Here is a 14,711-nt window from a genome sequence, read left to right as displayed (position 1 = left end):
ACTTGAATAAGTTCAGCCCCGAAGACAGGGGAGAAGAGGGATCGTGTGGAGGACTCGGGGTCTGTCTGTCCCTGTCGTGGTGGTTGTGTGAGAGAGTAAACAGCCCATTAATGAAGTTTACAGATGGAGTTTTAATTGGGAGGGGTTCCCAGTGCTGCTCAGGAAGAGAAAATACACAAAGAGGCAGAGATGAACAATGTGGCCAGGAAACAGTGCGAGGTTCAGCAAGGAAGGAATAGAGCTTCCTTCAGCTGACAGGGAGGGGAGAGGACAGAGGGAAGTGGGCAAAATAATACGAGAAACCCAGTAGAGAGAAAGAAGGCAGGAGCTAAAAGTATTATGGGGGGAAAAAAGCAAACCACAAAGAAGCCCAAACCCCCAGGGTGAGAATTGCCTGTAAAGGCTGGGTGTGGGCATCAGGAGGGATGTGGTGAAACATCTTTATAGCCTTGAATATGTGACATGGTTGCCAAGTGGAAATAAAAGCAGGTAATAACCTACTGTATGTGCATGTTATAGCAGAAATTGTATCTGTAATTGCTTAACAGTGTTGACAAAAGTAATTATAGCACTCTACTGGATAATTCAATAAAGTTGACTTAAAAGTGCCATGGAAATTACATACAATATACACATCATACAGGTCTGGGGTGCTACTCCTTGCTTGGCCTTCTGAGAATATGACACAAGTTTCTGTGGCTGATTTTGTGTCAACAAACAAACTTACAATGTGCTTTTCTTCCTGTTCATGCAGGGAAGAGTGGTTTCTTATTTGTTCTTTGTATTCACTGTGTCAGAGGCCAGGTAAAATGAAGTGAAACCATGTTCCAAAGGGTGGTAAAAGTGCTTGTAAGAGTTTGGGAAATGCTTTTTAAACAGGTTTGCTCAGTTTTAAGCTCTGTTATATAGACACCCAGATCTGGATATGAAAGATAAAATGCACCAAAAACTAAATGCAAAACAGAAAAGAAAAGCTTTTGGTAGGGTTTGGGGGGAGGCCTCAGCCTCTCCCTCAGGCCCCTAAACCATCACTGTGCTCGTCCGTAAGCAACTCTCTGATTTTTAAGTCACCAGGAATTTTGAGTTTGCTCCTTATCTTTCCTGCAAGAATTCCTGTTCCCTCTGCAAGATGGTAAAAAAGAATCTTTACCCTTTCAAGTGACGTTAGTGCTCATGACTAAATGGGGAACACAATCCACACGAGCTGGCGCCGCACCTCAGCTCGGGCCCGTGGCGCTGACAACAGCTTGCAGTCGTCATTCTTGTGACTAAGATCTCAAAATCATCACAAGTATTTTTGTCTTCCAGCAAGGTACCCAGGATATGATGTTTTTATTGGGTTTTGTTTGTTTTTCATGCTCTTGGAAGCCGTCACAAAAGCCGATTCCATCCTGGCATGTTTATTGTAGCAGAGCCCAGGCTCCCTTCCCACTGCACTTCTCATTAAAGCCAGCTCAGGCTCCTCCTCGGCTCATTTCTTTAGCTGCTGATGGAAATAAGTGGATGTAACAATGAATTTCCCTCTCAGGGGATCAAAACGTACTGAATACATACCTGGAACTGGAGTGGAAACACAGTGAGTTGAGTAAACAGTTTGAAAACAACAGGAATGAACCTTCAGTACGAATTCCTGTTGGTAAATGCAGATTGTCTGTGTAGCGAGTTCATTTCATATCACATCCCTGTGGAAACAAACCAGTACAGTTTATGGGCATCTCTTCTGCCAAATACAAGTGTGTCTTCAGTACTGAAGCAGTAACTTCTGGGGGTTAAATATTTTGTTTTTTAGCTGTAGGTTGAGCATTGGCAGAAGCAAATGACTAGTGTGCCCACTGACCATCTAAAATTTCAGGAATATGTTAGTTACTGTTAGAAATACAGTTCTCATTCACCAGTTTATTTATTTTGGGGAAAAAGGTTTGCTTCTCCTTCCTACAGATATTGGGAATATAACAGACATGTTTTAAACCATGAGGTAGATTTTGATTTTTTAGCAGGTTCTGCTGAAAGCAAATGTCACTGAAGGAGAGTATTTTTCTTGCTTACGTGCCTTGTTTAAACTCTGTTTGGGCTGCTTTCTTTTTGGTCCACTGGTGTTTTTTGAGCTTCTGGACTCCTGTTCAAAGTTTAAAGAACAATAACCAGTCAAATGTAAAATAATGTCAATTGAACCGACCGATGACTCAACAGTCAACCAAGTCATCCTGGCCCCGCACCAAATGGACCGAGGCCAAAACCTAAAGTTGGCACCAGTCCCCATCCCTCTTCTCCATAGATTTGCACTGAAGCAGAGCCCAGAGTGCAACATGTTGGTTAATATTCCGTAATAAAGTGCTGCACGTGTAAATGCGTGCTTCCCATTGACACAGCCCGTGCTGGGGGAGGACACGTCGTGCAGGGCTGCCTCCAGAAGGACGGGGAAACAGGGAATCAGGGTTTGTGCACTGAGGAATTCAGCAGCCTCAGGTGCTCCAGTGTCAGCTCCCCTCTGAACAGAGCTTCCTGGAAGGACTGGAGAAGGAATGAAGGAACTGCTTCTCTTGCCCTCTCTTCATCTTTCCCTTCTCCTCTTCTTCTTCCTGCTCAGAGTTAAGGTTTTATTTCTACTCTTTTATTTATGTTTGAGTTACATTACTTTTAGTTTCTTTCTTTATATTTCTTCTGATTTTTGTTGTTGCTGTAAAGCAGGAATTAGCTCTGCAGTGCTGCTAAAAGCACGAACTGGTGAATGAATCCCTGTGTCCACATTGATACAACCCCAGATCCAGATCACTTAGATGTTCCACTGGCAGCAGGAGAGTCTTGATTTTGTTGTGTTTTTTCAGAATAGAAGAAATGAGCTTCCTAATTACAAGTCTAAATTTATTTATAGCTTGATGATGGTTTGACTATGGAAGGACTATACTGTAGCTTTGGGGCTTTTCAGCCTGGAGAAGGGAAGGCTCCAAGGGACCTTGAAACCCCTTCCAGTGCCTAAAGGGGCTCCAAAAGAGCTGGAGAGGGACTTTGGACAAGCAGTGACAGGACAAGGGGAATGTCTTCCCACTGCCAGAGGGCCGGGTTAGCTGGGATATTGAGAGTGGGGAGACCCTGGCACAGGTGCCCAGAGAAGCTGTGGCTGCCCCATCCCTGGCAGTGTCCAAGGCCAGGCTGGACAGGGCTTGGAGTGCTCTGGGATGGTGGAAGGTGTCCCTGCCCTTGGCAGGGGGTCTTCAAGATCCCTTCCAATCCAGACCATTGTGGCATTCTATGATTCTACTGCAGTTTAATCTTTTACTGCCTTCCTTTCTGTACCATTAATATTTTTCCATGTATGTTAGAATCAGCTTTCCAGATGTCTCTCTCCTTTCCTAGCAGCATCATTTTGGCAGCCTGCACACCGTCCTGTGATTGACATGAGCACTGGACACAGCTCACGCTGAGGTCATTAATGGAACAAGTCCTGTTTAATATTTTAAGTTCAGTTCCTCTGGTACAACATTAATGTGTGCTGGAATAAGGGGTCAGATCTGATATATGCTGACTGTGTAGGAAGAGCCAAAATGCTGTGGCTGCTCTGAGCTCATAGATCTCTTGTGATCACCGCAGAATGTCTCAGCACAGTTCTACTGCTGTTGAATTCTGAGTGCTGGCCCATGGAACTGGTGTGTTAAAGGGTCAGTGTTAAGACAATGCATTTTTGGGCGGTATCTTGGCTCGTGGTTAGTTTGCAAGGTTCAGAAAACTAAAAAACTGCCTCCAAGACAGTTAAAGCACCTCTGAGGTTGCTGAGATCTGAAACAGAACCCCAGAATCACTGAGGTTGGAAAAGACTTTTAATGTTATCTAGTCCAAGCTGTGCCCCATCCCCACCTTGTCCCCAGCCCAGAGCACTGAGTGCCACCTCCAGCCCTTCCTTGGGCACCTCCAGGGATGGGCACTCCAAACCTCCCTGCGTAGCCCCTGCCAAGGCCTGAGCACCCTTTCCATGGGGAAATTCCTCCCCTTTGCCATGGGGAATTTCCTGCTGCTGTCCACCCTGAGCCTGCCCTGGCCCAGCCTGAGGCCGTTCCCTCTCCTCCTGTCCCTGTTCCCTGCCAGCAGAGCCCGACCCCCCCGGCTGCCCCCTCCTGTCAGGGACTTGTGCAGAGCCACAAGGTCCCCCCTGAGCCTCCTTTCCTCCAGGCTGAGACATTTCTTGGGATGAACTGAAAATAAAAGTAAAAAATCTAATTCTGCTCAGACTTTTGCACTTTATTGTGCAGTGCATTGTTCTTGCAGCTGTCCTGGTCCTGCACCTCCGTCTGTGAGCACCGAGTATGTCCCTGTGCCAGCAGAGTGCGATGTGTCCGTGAGACAGAGTCTGTGAAAGGCAGGTTTGAGATGAACCACAGTCTGTGAATCGTGTAGATCAAATGGCGATTTTGTCATCCAGAAAGGTGTAAACAATTTGTATGGCCCAGGATAATTTGATTCCATGTTTTCATGTAAAGTTTGTATTTAAGTCTAAAGGTACTGGCCTTTGTCTGGCTCTCTTTTTTTGCTGCCTCTTTATTTAAGGAAACAAGGGTGCACAATGAAATTAAAAAAGCAACACAAAGCTTTGGAAAAATACACTTAAATTGATTCATATAGAAATGAATTCTAACTTTGAAGGTAGGACTTTCTGGCTACTTTAATGGAGCACTGTAATAAATACAAAAGTTTAGAACATATAATTTAATTATCATATTCTGACCATAAATGCTTTAGGTCTGTAGTACATTTAAAATCCCAAGAACTCTGGCTGAGGTTGCAGCTGCAACATCAATTACCATTTATCCATTCCAAGAAAGCTTTGCCTGTGCCCTTGAAACCTTTGTGTCCTGGAGAGGCTCCAGCGGGAGCGCGCGGCCGCTCCGCTCCGTGCGCGGCTGCTCCGGTGTCGCTCCGAGGGGTGCCAAGATGGGAGCGGGCGCCATTTCACCACAGGACGAGGGCCGGCCTTGGGGCCAGTGCCTCAGGAGCTGCCAGCAGCTCCTCAGTGCTTCCAGAGAGCTCGGAGTCACCTTGGCAGGATGCTCCTCCAAGATTGGGGAAGAGACGTCGTGCAGGCTTGCAGAGGGATGGAAGCGCCGCTGGCCGTGGGGAGCCGGCGCTGTCACACAGTGGGTTTGCTCCGTGTGTCGTGCTGGGAACCTGCACATTCCTGTTCTGTTCCTGTGCTGTTGGTATTTGCCAGCAGTATTTGTTTGACTGTACAAACCCACAAATCCTGCAGCCGGCTTCGGTTGTATGAAGGGATGGTAAAAGGTGTGTTCTGCAGGCGGAGGGCGATTCCAAGGCTTTGCTACTTTGGGTATGTCTCATATTTTAAATTTTTCTCTGAGTTAGAACCCCAGTAGTCCCCTGACAATAGCATTTATGGGGTCAGGAGGAGGGACAGTTCCTGCCCCCCTGACTGCACACCAGAGTTTCTCTGCCATGAGTTTCTGGCTCCGGCAGTGAAGGAAATTTGGCTGTGGCCTTCCGGAGTGACAAGTCCCTCATGGTGGCATTATCTTGGCCGTGTCATAGACATGTTGCACGAAATGAGACCGTTAGTTCAAAATCTGATTTCCTGGCTTATCAGTGGTTTTTTAATACAGTGTTTATCTGGGTGTGTGATAAAGGAAACCGTGTTAATCATCCTGGTTCTCAGAGCAGCTGGAAACCAGAAATGCTGGGGGCTTTTACTCACAGGCTTTGCTTAAATACTCATAAGTATTTTTCATTTGTTACGGCACCGCTGAGGACATGCTTGTCGTCAAGACCAGCACTCCTACCAAAACCATCCAGGTCTCCATTTTAAACAGAAAATAGGAAAGAGGACTGAAAAATAGGTGGGTCTGTAAGAAAGTTATGTGGAGGGAGGATTTGTGGCTTTGTGAGCAGTCAACACCCAGGACACCTTGGCTTGGGGTCTGTCACCGTGTGGTTTGTGCCTCTGGCAGTCGCTCCGTGCCCCCTCTGTGGCACCCAGCCAGCCCAGGGCTGGCTCTATGTCTGCAGAGTTCAGGCAGCCTGGGAGGAAAACCTGGGTTCTTACCGATTTTCAGTCTGTTCAAAATGAAGTGAAAACGTTTCAAGAGACAGAGGAAACCAGTGGTTCAGGTTCTCAGCAAAATGCCTTTCTGGAATTATTTCCAATTGGCAAACACGCTTCTGTGACAAGTCTAGTGTCAACAGCCTTGGATTAAAATTTGTTCCTGCTTGAATTGAAAACTACTTCCCTGCCTAAGAGGATATAAAAATAATTAATAGTTTCTCTAGTTAATGAAGAAATAATTAAACAATTCAAAAAATGTAGTCAGTCGGTATCCACAGCCTAATGTTTACATTGTTCTCATTGCTGGAAGATAAGGAGGAGGCCCAGATGGCAATGACATTGAAAATGGTTTCTTTACTCTTAGTTCGGTGATACCACTTACACCAGTACGTAACTTGCTTTTAGGAGTACGTTCCCAGTAGTTGGTTCAGTTGTGCTGCAGAGCCAGGATGTGTGGTTGGCCATGTTTTGGTGTCTGGGTGGGTCAGGAGTGAACTCCTGTTCGGAGAGAATGTGATGCAGGCTGACCATCCCTTTCGTGCACCGGTGGTAAAAAGAGGTGCGGGCTGTAGGCTGGAAATGATCAGTAATTTTGGTTTCTGAAAGTGTTCCCCTTGTCATTGTCTCACTAGAGTTGTTTTTCATAGGATCAGAGAATCATGCAATGGTTTGGGTTTGAAGCAACCTTAAAGCCCACTCAGTGCCACCCCTGCCATGGCAGGGACAACTTCCACTATCCCAGGCTGCTCCAAGCCCCAGTGTCCAGCCTGGCCTTGGGCACTGCCAGGGATCCAGGGGCAGCCCCAGCTGCTCTGGGCACCCTGTGCCAGGGCCTGCCCACCCTCACGGGGAAGAATTTCTCTACAGTATCTAATCTAAACCTACACTTGAAAGTTCAATAGTTTTGTGATTTTCATTTAATAATGAAAAGTAACAGGAGGGTGGTATATTTTTTAAATTATATTTCAGTGTTAGTAGCTTCAGCACATGGCGCTGTGCCCATTCTGTGTGTTGGGGAGGTTTTATGTTCTTCACAGTAAAAAGAAGAGAGACAAGCAAATGTTCTCCTCAGCAGTGCCCACCTGCACTGGGGGGTTATTTCTTCACAGAGTGAATCCCTCCTCCACTGCATCTGCTCCATGTCCATGGCTGGTGGCAGGGTTAGAGCCCGGTGGTCCCTGTCTGTGTGTCCCTGCTGTCCAGGGCTGTGACTGTGACCATCCCCTGGCAGGACCTCAGACAGGAACCCTCCCCAGAGCCATTACCACACCCGGCTGTGGTGCAGGTGACCCTTGAGCCGGGGTTGAAGTCTCTGGTGAATGATTAACCCTGAAATGGCTTCAGTTAAACAGGTTGATTTCTGCAGAGCTCGTTACCAGGTGGCATCTTCCTTAAGCCTTCCCATTTCACCCCCTTCATTAAAGCTTCCCATTTTGCCCCCATGTGTCCTCTTGACTGGAAACCATAAACACATCTATACAAATAAATAAAATCGTATTGTATTTGAATAGTTTCTGAAAAATACTTGGGAATGTACTAAGTTTAGTACCCCATACCAATACCTTGCCTCCCAAAATTAAATTGAATCAAAGTTTTTACAGATTTGGAACCCTGAAAATTGGGAGGTTTTTTCCTCTCTCATCTATGCTGCTTGACTTTTTCTTTTGTCCAGATAAGATTCATAGTTTATTAGGGTTCTGCTGAGTTGAAAACAATTTCTGTAAATACTGAAAGATATTCTATTATTATATTATCTCAGAGTGTAATTTCCCTGCCTTACCTCTTCCTTAGGAAGTGATCATTTGCCTTTTACTGTGTATAACTTTATAGGTGAGAGATTTATATTAAATGTCAGCCTGGTTAGCTGTGGCTCCTGCAGGAGCCCTGCTGCCCTGCAATCCCTCCTGGTGGTGTTTTACAAGTGGGGCTGTCTGGCAGCTCTCCACACGGTTAGTAAATATTGCCCTTATCTGATACAGCCAGGCTGGGAAGATATGCCAGGAGCCCGGATTAGATTGCTGGCTACTGCTTTATTAATCAATGTAATCATTTATTTTTAGTTTTCTAAGTCATATCATCTGTTTTCTTTCTCATATTACATTTTCTGGGGTGCTGGTACAGAAAATGAGCCCTGTTTAAAAATTAACGGTGATTGAAAAGTTTCAGTGGAATATGTTTGGCACTGTCACGGTTTCCCTGACAGCTGATGAATGTTTCCTTAAAAATGCTTTTGTCAGAAATTTGAGAGGTATAAAGAGCTTTATTTTTGTATCTAAATTAGCTGTCTTCAAAACTATACATAGAAAGATGTTTCCATCTTTTTCTGGTTTTAATAATTTTATAGAAGCGAAGTTCTCAAGTTATATATTCCTTATTTAAACTCATAGCTCCCAGCCTGTACTTCAATGTTTAATCTGAGATATTTAGTCTTAGAAAAGGAGCTACTGGGCCTAAACCTTTAGAGAAAATAAGGCATCTTAGAGTAGCTGTTGACCAGACAGTGATTGCTGCTTGTAGAAGGGGTATTGCTTGGTTTTAAGGCAAGCGTTGGGTTTTTTAATTGGTTTTTTTAGCCTATGACACTAAAAGTAGAGAAACAATTTCATTTCTTTTTCCAAATGTATCAGTAATCTGGGGAGAGAAGAAAAAAAAAAACCAAACAAGAAAGTAATATGTGTATCACATGAAAGGAAGCAAAGCTTTGAGGTCAAAATTATTTGTCTGATTAAACAGGAAAGCTGTGAGAGAGCAAAGAACCAAGGATGGCTCTCAAGCCTGAGGTTCTCCTCTCGTCTCTGAGTTCCTTCTGATATCTCCATGGACCAGCAGACCTGCCCAGAGCCAGCACAGCAGAAATAGGTGTGAATCCTCAGCTTCCTTACCCGTGAGGTCTCTGTTCTGCAGCCCCACAGCTCCAGGCAGTTCCCTGCTCAGAGGGGCTGTGCAAAGCCCCTCCATGCTTGTAGTGCTGTTCCTAGAGGTCCGTGCACTTGAGGAAGGCAGGCACGCTGTCAGTGAAGATGCATGTTTGTATGGACATCAGATAGATGGAACTGGCTTGAATTACATTCTACCACGGCTTGGATGCTGAGGGCTGGGTTGTGCAACCAGAGGGGTTTATTAAAGCTCACTGCTCTTTAGAAGAAGGCAAATTAATTGGAAAACCCAGAAAAGCCATGCCATGGCTCATGAGCAGGGCGCAGTCTGCTGGTGAGCCCCGCTCCAGCTGACAGACACGCTCGTGGGGCTTGGCAGCCTCGTGGCAGAGTCGTGCAGGAGACGTGCTGCAGCATTCCACAGATATTTTCTGAATGCAGAGGAGCGATGTGACAGATTTGAGTTCTTTTCCAAGTTCTGGAAAGAAGCGTTCTTCCCTTTGGGAAAAAAGGGGCCTTTTTCTTCCCTTCTTCCTCAGATTTGACTCATTCTCCTCCATTCTTGCTGCCAGCCTTTCCTACTGAGGGCTTTGCACCACCCTTGTTCTGGTCTTACTCTCCTCTCTTCTTCCCACTGCCCTTCCAGCATGTTGGAGCTGTTGCTGTGTTCCTGTCTGGTGTTTTCTCTTCTGCTCAGCCCTCTCTGCTCTGAGACACAGCTCAGCTCCTCCCCAGCTCAGACACTGGTTTTACAGGATCTACACATCCCTTAGGTCTTTGCTTGCCTGTGCTGTCTCATTTTTCCCCCCCTAACGCAAGTAATTTTCATTTCTCTCTGCCTTCTGGTTCCATTTTTGTCTAAGTGAGAACTTCATTGACACATTTATTCTGGTTTGACTTTGATCCCTCTGTATTTGAGTGGGAGGATCCTGCTCCTTGTCTTTTGATTGCCTCAATCCCTATAGGAAAGATCAAACACAAAGGCAAAGTCCTTTGAATCACTGGATGGGCCATTTCTCAGGTGCTCTCTGGGGATGGGACATACGGATCTGTGCAAAAGCAGAGCTCCCAGGTGTTGGAATGTTTTAATTTGGGATGGAATTTTAAGGTTTGTGTGAGCGTGTTAGAACTGTGGGTTTTTTTAAATGTGTGACCAAATCTGGTCAGACTTCCTTGAGGAGAGGAAAAGGAATTTTCCATGCAAAAGCCATCCCACATACAAATGTTAAGCCCACATCAGGGAACGTGGATGGTCTGGAGAGTTTCCAAGGAAAGGCACCAAAGTCTTAAATAAAAGTGTCATTTTTCTAGCTTCATCTGGAGAGTGGCTGGAACCCTGGTGAACAGGATTTTCTGTGAAAATCAGTTTCAAGTAAAGCAGACTATACAGAAATCATATTTTAGGAGTTCCAAACTTAGTTGGAAATCACAGAATGGTTGGGTTTGGAAGGGACCTCTGGAGATCATCCAGTTCAACCCCCTGCCAAGGCAGGGTCACCTGGAGCAGGTGACACAGGAACGTGTCCAGGTGGGTTTGGGATGTCTCCAGAGAGGGAGATTCCAGCCCTCCCTGGGCAGCTGTTCCAGTCTCTGACCCTCCATGGAAGGAAGTTCTTCCTCATGTGGAGGTGGATGAACTCCACAAGCCGGGCCTTTCCAGCGGTGTGGGGCAGTGCCATGGTTGGGACTGCAGCTCTGTAGGATCAGCCCCTGAGCTCTGGCCCAGTGCTGCTGGGTCACCCCTGAGGATTAGGAGCAGCTCCAAGGTGATTATGATGGATTGTTTGTTGTTCTAAGAGGGATTTATTTCTTTTCTTAACAAAGCAACCCTTTGTTTGTAGCTAGGCTGGGTGTTTACGTCCAGATCCTGAAATGAGGAGTATTCCTCTCTTCCCCTAAACTGCTGGGGTGAAATGATCACTTGTTACTGTGAATATTTGTTAGTATATGGCCCAGTTTGCACAGCTTCTTGCATAACAGTATCCCAGTAGAAAACCCAGTGGTGGTGCTGGAAAGGGAGCCCTTGTGCAGACTGCAGGGAATGCGGCAGTAATGGAAACAATATGGAGTAAGAACATGTTTTAAGAGTCAATTTTAAAGGCTGGGATAATTGTGCAAGAAACTTGGCTTCAGAAATGTGTAAGGGAAGGAATCTTGATCCAGCCAAATAGGCCGTGAAGAATCCATGCAGCTTAACTTGGGTTTTACAGAAGTCCCTGTTTAACTGTTTCTGTGCGCTCTGTGTGCAGGTCTGTCCCACAGAGGGTGGGGACAAGCCATTCCTGGCAGGTACCAACCCTGGATTTGCCTCTATTCCACGGATCTCAATTAAAGGCATTTTTCTGCTTTGTTTCAGCCCTGGAATGAGGTCAGATGTAAGCTCTTCTCCATCCACAACCTCAACAAGTACGGGACCACCTCCCAAGCTCTGCCTGGTGTGCTCCGACGAGGCCTCCGGATGCCACTACGGTGTCCTGACGTGTGGCAGCTGCAAAGTGTTCTTCAAAAGGGCAGTGGAAGGTAGGAGCTGCTTGGATGAGTTTGCTGCTTAAAAATATCAAGTCCCCACACATACCCATTTTCAAACCCAGCATCCATGGTTTTGCTAGAATCCTACTGAACATCCCATCCATTAGATCACTGATCTTGCCATGGTAAATCACATTGATAATGGTGCATTATCCAAAGCATGGATTCCATTCACATTGATAAAATGCTCCCATTCACTCTGTGTAAAAGAATTTATTGTTGTCTTGGCTTTTGTCTCTTTCATTTTCTTTCACTGTTGTTTCTGTTTATTTGTCCCGTTTTTATACAGATATTTGTCTGCGTGCAATAGATTTGTAAAGTTTGTGATTTTTCAATTTAAGGGTGGTTGGTTTATCTGTTGTGTGTGAGGTTATTGTAGTTTTACAGTTTTTCCTGTAAACAGTGTTGGTTGAATTGCATCCATGTCCCTGGGTGTTATTTGCAGGGACACTGGGTACCAGGGACGTGGGATTGGATCACTGAGATTTCTCTCTAGTTGTGATTAGAGAAAATCATTCTTTAAATCAGAGATGATGGAAAACTAAATGTGAATAAGGACTGTGTGATTTTGGGATGCATCAGAAGCCATTTTGTAAGGGACTAGGCTGCACCTCAAGATCTGACTCTGCTTCAGGATCAGATGCAGAAAAGCTGGAGCATATTCCCAGTGTTTCTGGGAATGTGGTGATTCCTCAGGTCTGAAGAACATTGTTCTTAGCTCTGGCCCGTGGGGTTTCCTGTCGTGTGCCTTCCTCGTGCAGCCCTCACTGAACCAGGCTCTTTCTGCTGACGTTTGTGCAAGCTGGGGTCACTGCAGGAGAGGGAGGGCTGTTTGACAAAGACAAGCCACCATTCAGTCCTCACAAGCAGCACTTCCCCCATTCCTGGCTCACCGGGTGCCACGGGGAGCTCCGTGGAAGTGCAGAGCCTCTTGGAGGGATCGGGAAAGCCAAGTTCATGTCGTGGTTTCTGCTTGTCATGCAGGGGTGTTGGCTTTGTGGGAGCTGAGGTGTAACAAGGCAGTATGAGCTCAAGTGCAAAGCAAATAATCATCTATACCTTTGGTTAAAACATGGTCACCAGAGATCCCTCAGAAGACAGTTTACATGGCAGCTGGACATGTGCCATAGCCATGGGTTTGCCTGTTCTCAAGCTTAAATAAATCACAAAAGTATTGATACAGGAAGGAATCAGCCCAGTGAGTCCTTTTGGTCAGTGATATGATTTGACACATCATAAATCGACTGTCATGATACTGAAAATGTCAGCAGGCTTATGGCAATCAGTTCCTCAAGGCTCACCTCTGCTTCCATTTTGATTGTTCCAAAAATAATCCCACTTTTCACAGAATCCCAGAATCATTTAGGTTGGAAAAGACCTCCAAGATCATCAAGTCCAGCCATTGTCCGATGACCACCATGTCAGCTGGGCCATGGCACCATGGATTGAGCACCCTTAATCCTCCTGTTAGATGTCATGGATGTTTTCAGGACTGCTTCCAGGATCTGTTAGTCCCAGTCTTCACTTTAAGGAACAAATAATTTGGTTTTGTCTTTTATAGGCATTTTTCTTATTAGGAACACATGTAAAAAGAATTTATTTCTGCAATATCCTTTTTATTAGTGGCTGCCAGGCACCTGTTAGTGTTCAGATGAAGCTGACTCTGCACACTCGTTATCCAGCCTTTAGCCAAACCTTTTTTTCCACCTTTGTCTCCAGGCCTGTGTACTGTGGCAGAAACAGTCACAGAAACTGGAAGTGTCAGTGTCTAGGAAGTCAATATAAAGTGCATTTCTTTCAGCAAAGAGCAGAAGCAGAGGAGAGGAGGAAGGGCAAAGGGGGGACAGCAGCTGTAGGTTTATGTGCAGTTTTTCGTGCAGCCAGGCCTTTCTTGAGCAGCCCAGGCTGGCCAGAAATACCTTTTCCTGGTTCTGACTTCATGGTGTTTCAGAGCCCTCGTGATTGCGTTTCTCCAGCCTCAGAGCCAGCCCTGTTCACCTCCCAGCACTTCACCCAATGTACCAGCCTGGGTCTTCACCGCTCCTCCCCACCTCCGCTGCCGCACCCCGCAGCAGCTCCTCACACCTCCCTCCCCTGCAGATTCCCCAACACCTCTCTCTCCTGCTCGGCTCCAAATTGGCCTTCTTCGTCAGCAGTTTTAATTCCATCCTCCAAAGTCTTTTGTCTGCAGTTCCCAACCTTTTTCTAGGCTGGTGTGCTCAGATGGGCACAGAGATGTCGGTGCCACAGGGCACAGAGCCCCGGCACCAGCGGGGGCTGCGGGCAGCATGGCGATGGGGATTGGCCAGCCTCTGAAAAATGCCCCTGTGTGCCCCAGATCCCCCTGGAAACACCTCCATTGGCTCCTTCCTGGTTTTTACCAGAGTATTTGTGGTGTATCTTTGGGTTTGAGCAGCAGAGAGAACAGAAGCGCGTTCCTTTGGCTGCGGGCACATCCCTGGGCCGCAGTCGGACATGGAGCACCACCTTCCCTTCATTTTCCCCCAAAATGGTCGTGTGACAAGAGGGCTTTGATATAATGTAGTACAAAGAGGTAGTGTAGCTTGGTCCTAGAAGAGGCAAGAATAGGTGAGCAGTAAATACAGGAAATCAGACATCCGTGGAGAGGAAGCTCGTTTTTAGGAATGAAATGGAGCAGCTCAGGAGAATCCTCAGCTGAAGTGTCTGTACTGATGTGTGAAGCTGTGGTCTCATCAAACAGCTTGGAGGGACATGGAGCTGTTGTCTCTGCTCCACTGCAGGGCTGGCAAATGGGCATCAGTTCATGTTTCATGTGTGTTTCCATGTACTAGGATGCTAATGGCAGCCAGAATGGTGAGTCGAGGATCTGCTGTGGGAATTAATTAAACACAAAGCTGGCACAAGAGTCAGGAAGGCTCCTCTTTCCCAAATGGAAGAGGTGGGGGTGTCATTCAGAAAAACATTCCTTGGAATATCAACTTGAGACACTTCACAGGAGAAGTTTGGCCAAAGCCATAGGAATGGACTCTGCATGCCCATAATTTTCACAGCTGACTTGTAAAAAATTCCTTCCCCAAGCTGTTTTCCTGTGAGAAGACTCTTGGACTCGGTTGTTAAAAACTCAGTCTTTAGAAAATATGTTTGTTTCTCACAATATTGTACTGTCAGGACTTTGCAATACAGTGTAAAAGCCGAGGCTGCAGCTTTCTGCCCTCTGGAAAAACATGCTCCTTGATCCTTATCTGGGAGAAGGATCTATTCTTTGGTAATATCTTTCC

At 46.1% G+C, this 14,711-nt stretch overlaps 1 protein-coding gene across 2 annotated transcripts in view; it reads left to right on the top strand.

Moving 5' to 3' along the window:
- Nucleotides 1-14,711, top strand: part of NR3C1 (nuclear receptor subfamily 3 group C member 1) — a 59,980-nt gene that overhangs the window by 23,627 nt on the left and 21,642 nt on the right. For both annotated transcript variants that reach the window (XM_008629028.2, XM_017728255.1), the window contains one exon: nt 11,279-11,442. In XM_008629028.2, coding sequence (XP_008627250.1) covers nt 11,279-11,442 — 164 coding nt within the window. The remainder of the gene's footprint in view (nt 1-11,278; nt 11,443-14,711) is intronic.

Source organism: Corvus brachyrhynchos, unplaced genomic scaffold (assembly GCF_000691975.1).
Source record: "Corvus brachyrhynchos isolate BGI_N302 unplaced genomic scaffold, ASM69197v1 scaffold21, whole genome shotgun sequence".
In the NCBI taxonomy this organism is placed as follows: domain Eukaryota; kingdom Metazoa; phylum Chordata; class Aves; order Passeriformes; family Corvidae; genus Corvus; species Corvus brachyrhynchos.
The sequence above is the reverse complement of the archived record's forward strand: the minus strand, read 5'-3'. Positions and strand labels throughout refer to the sequence as shown.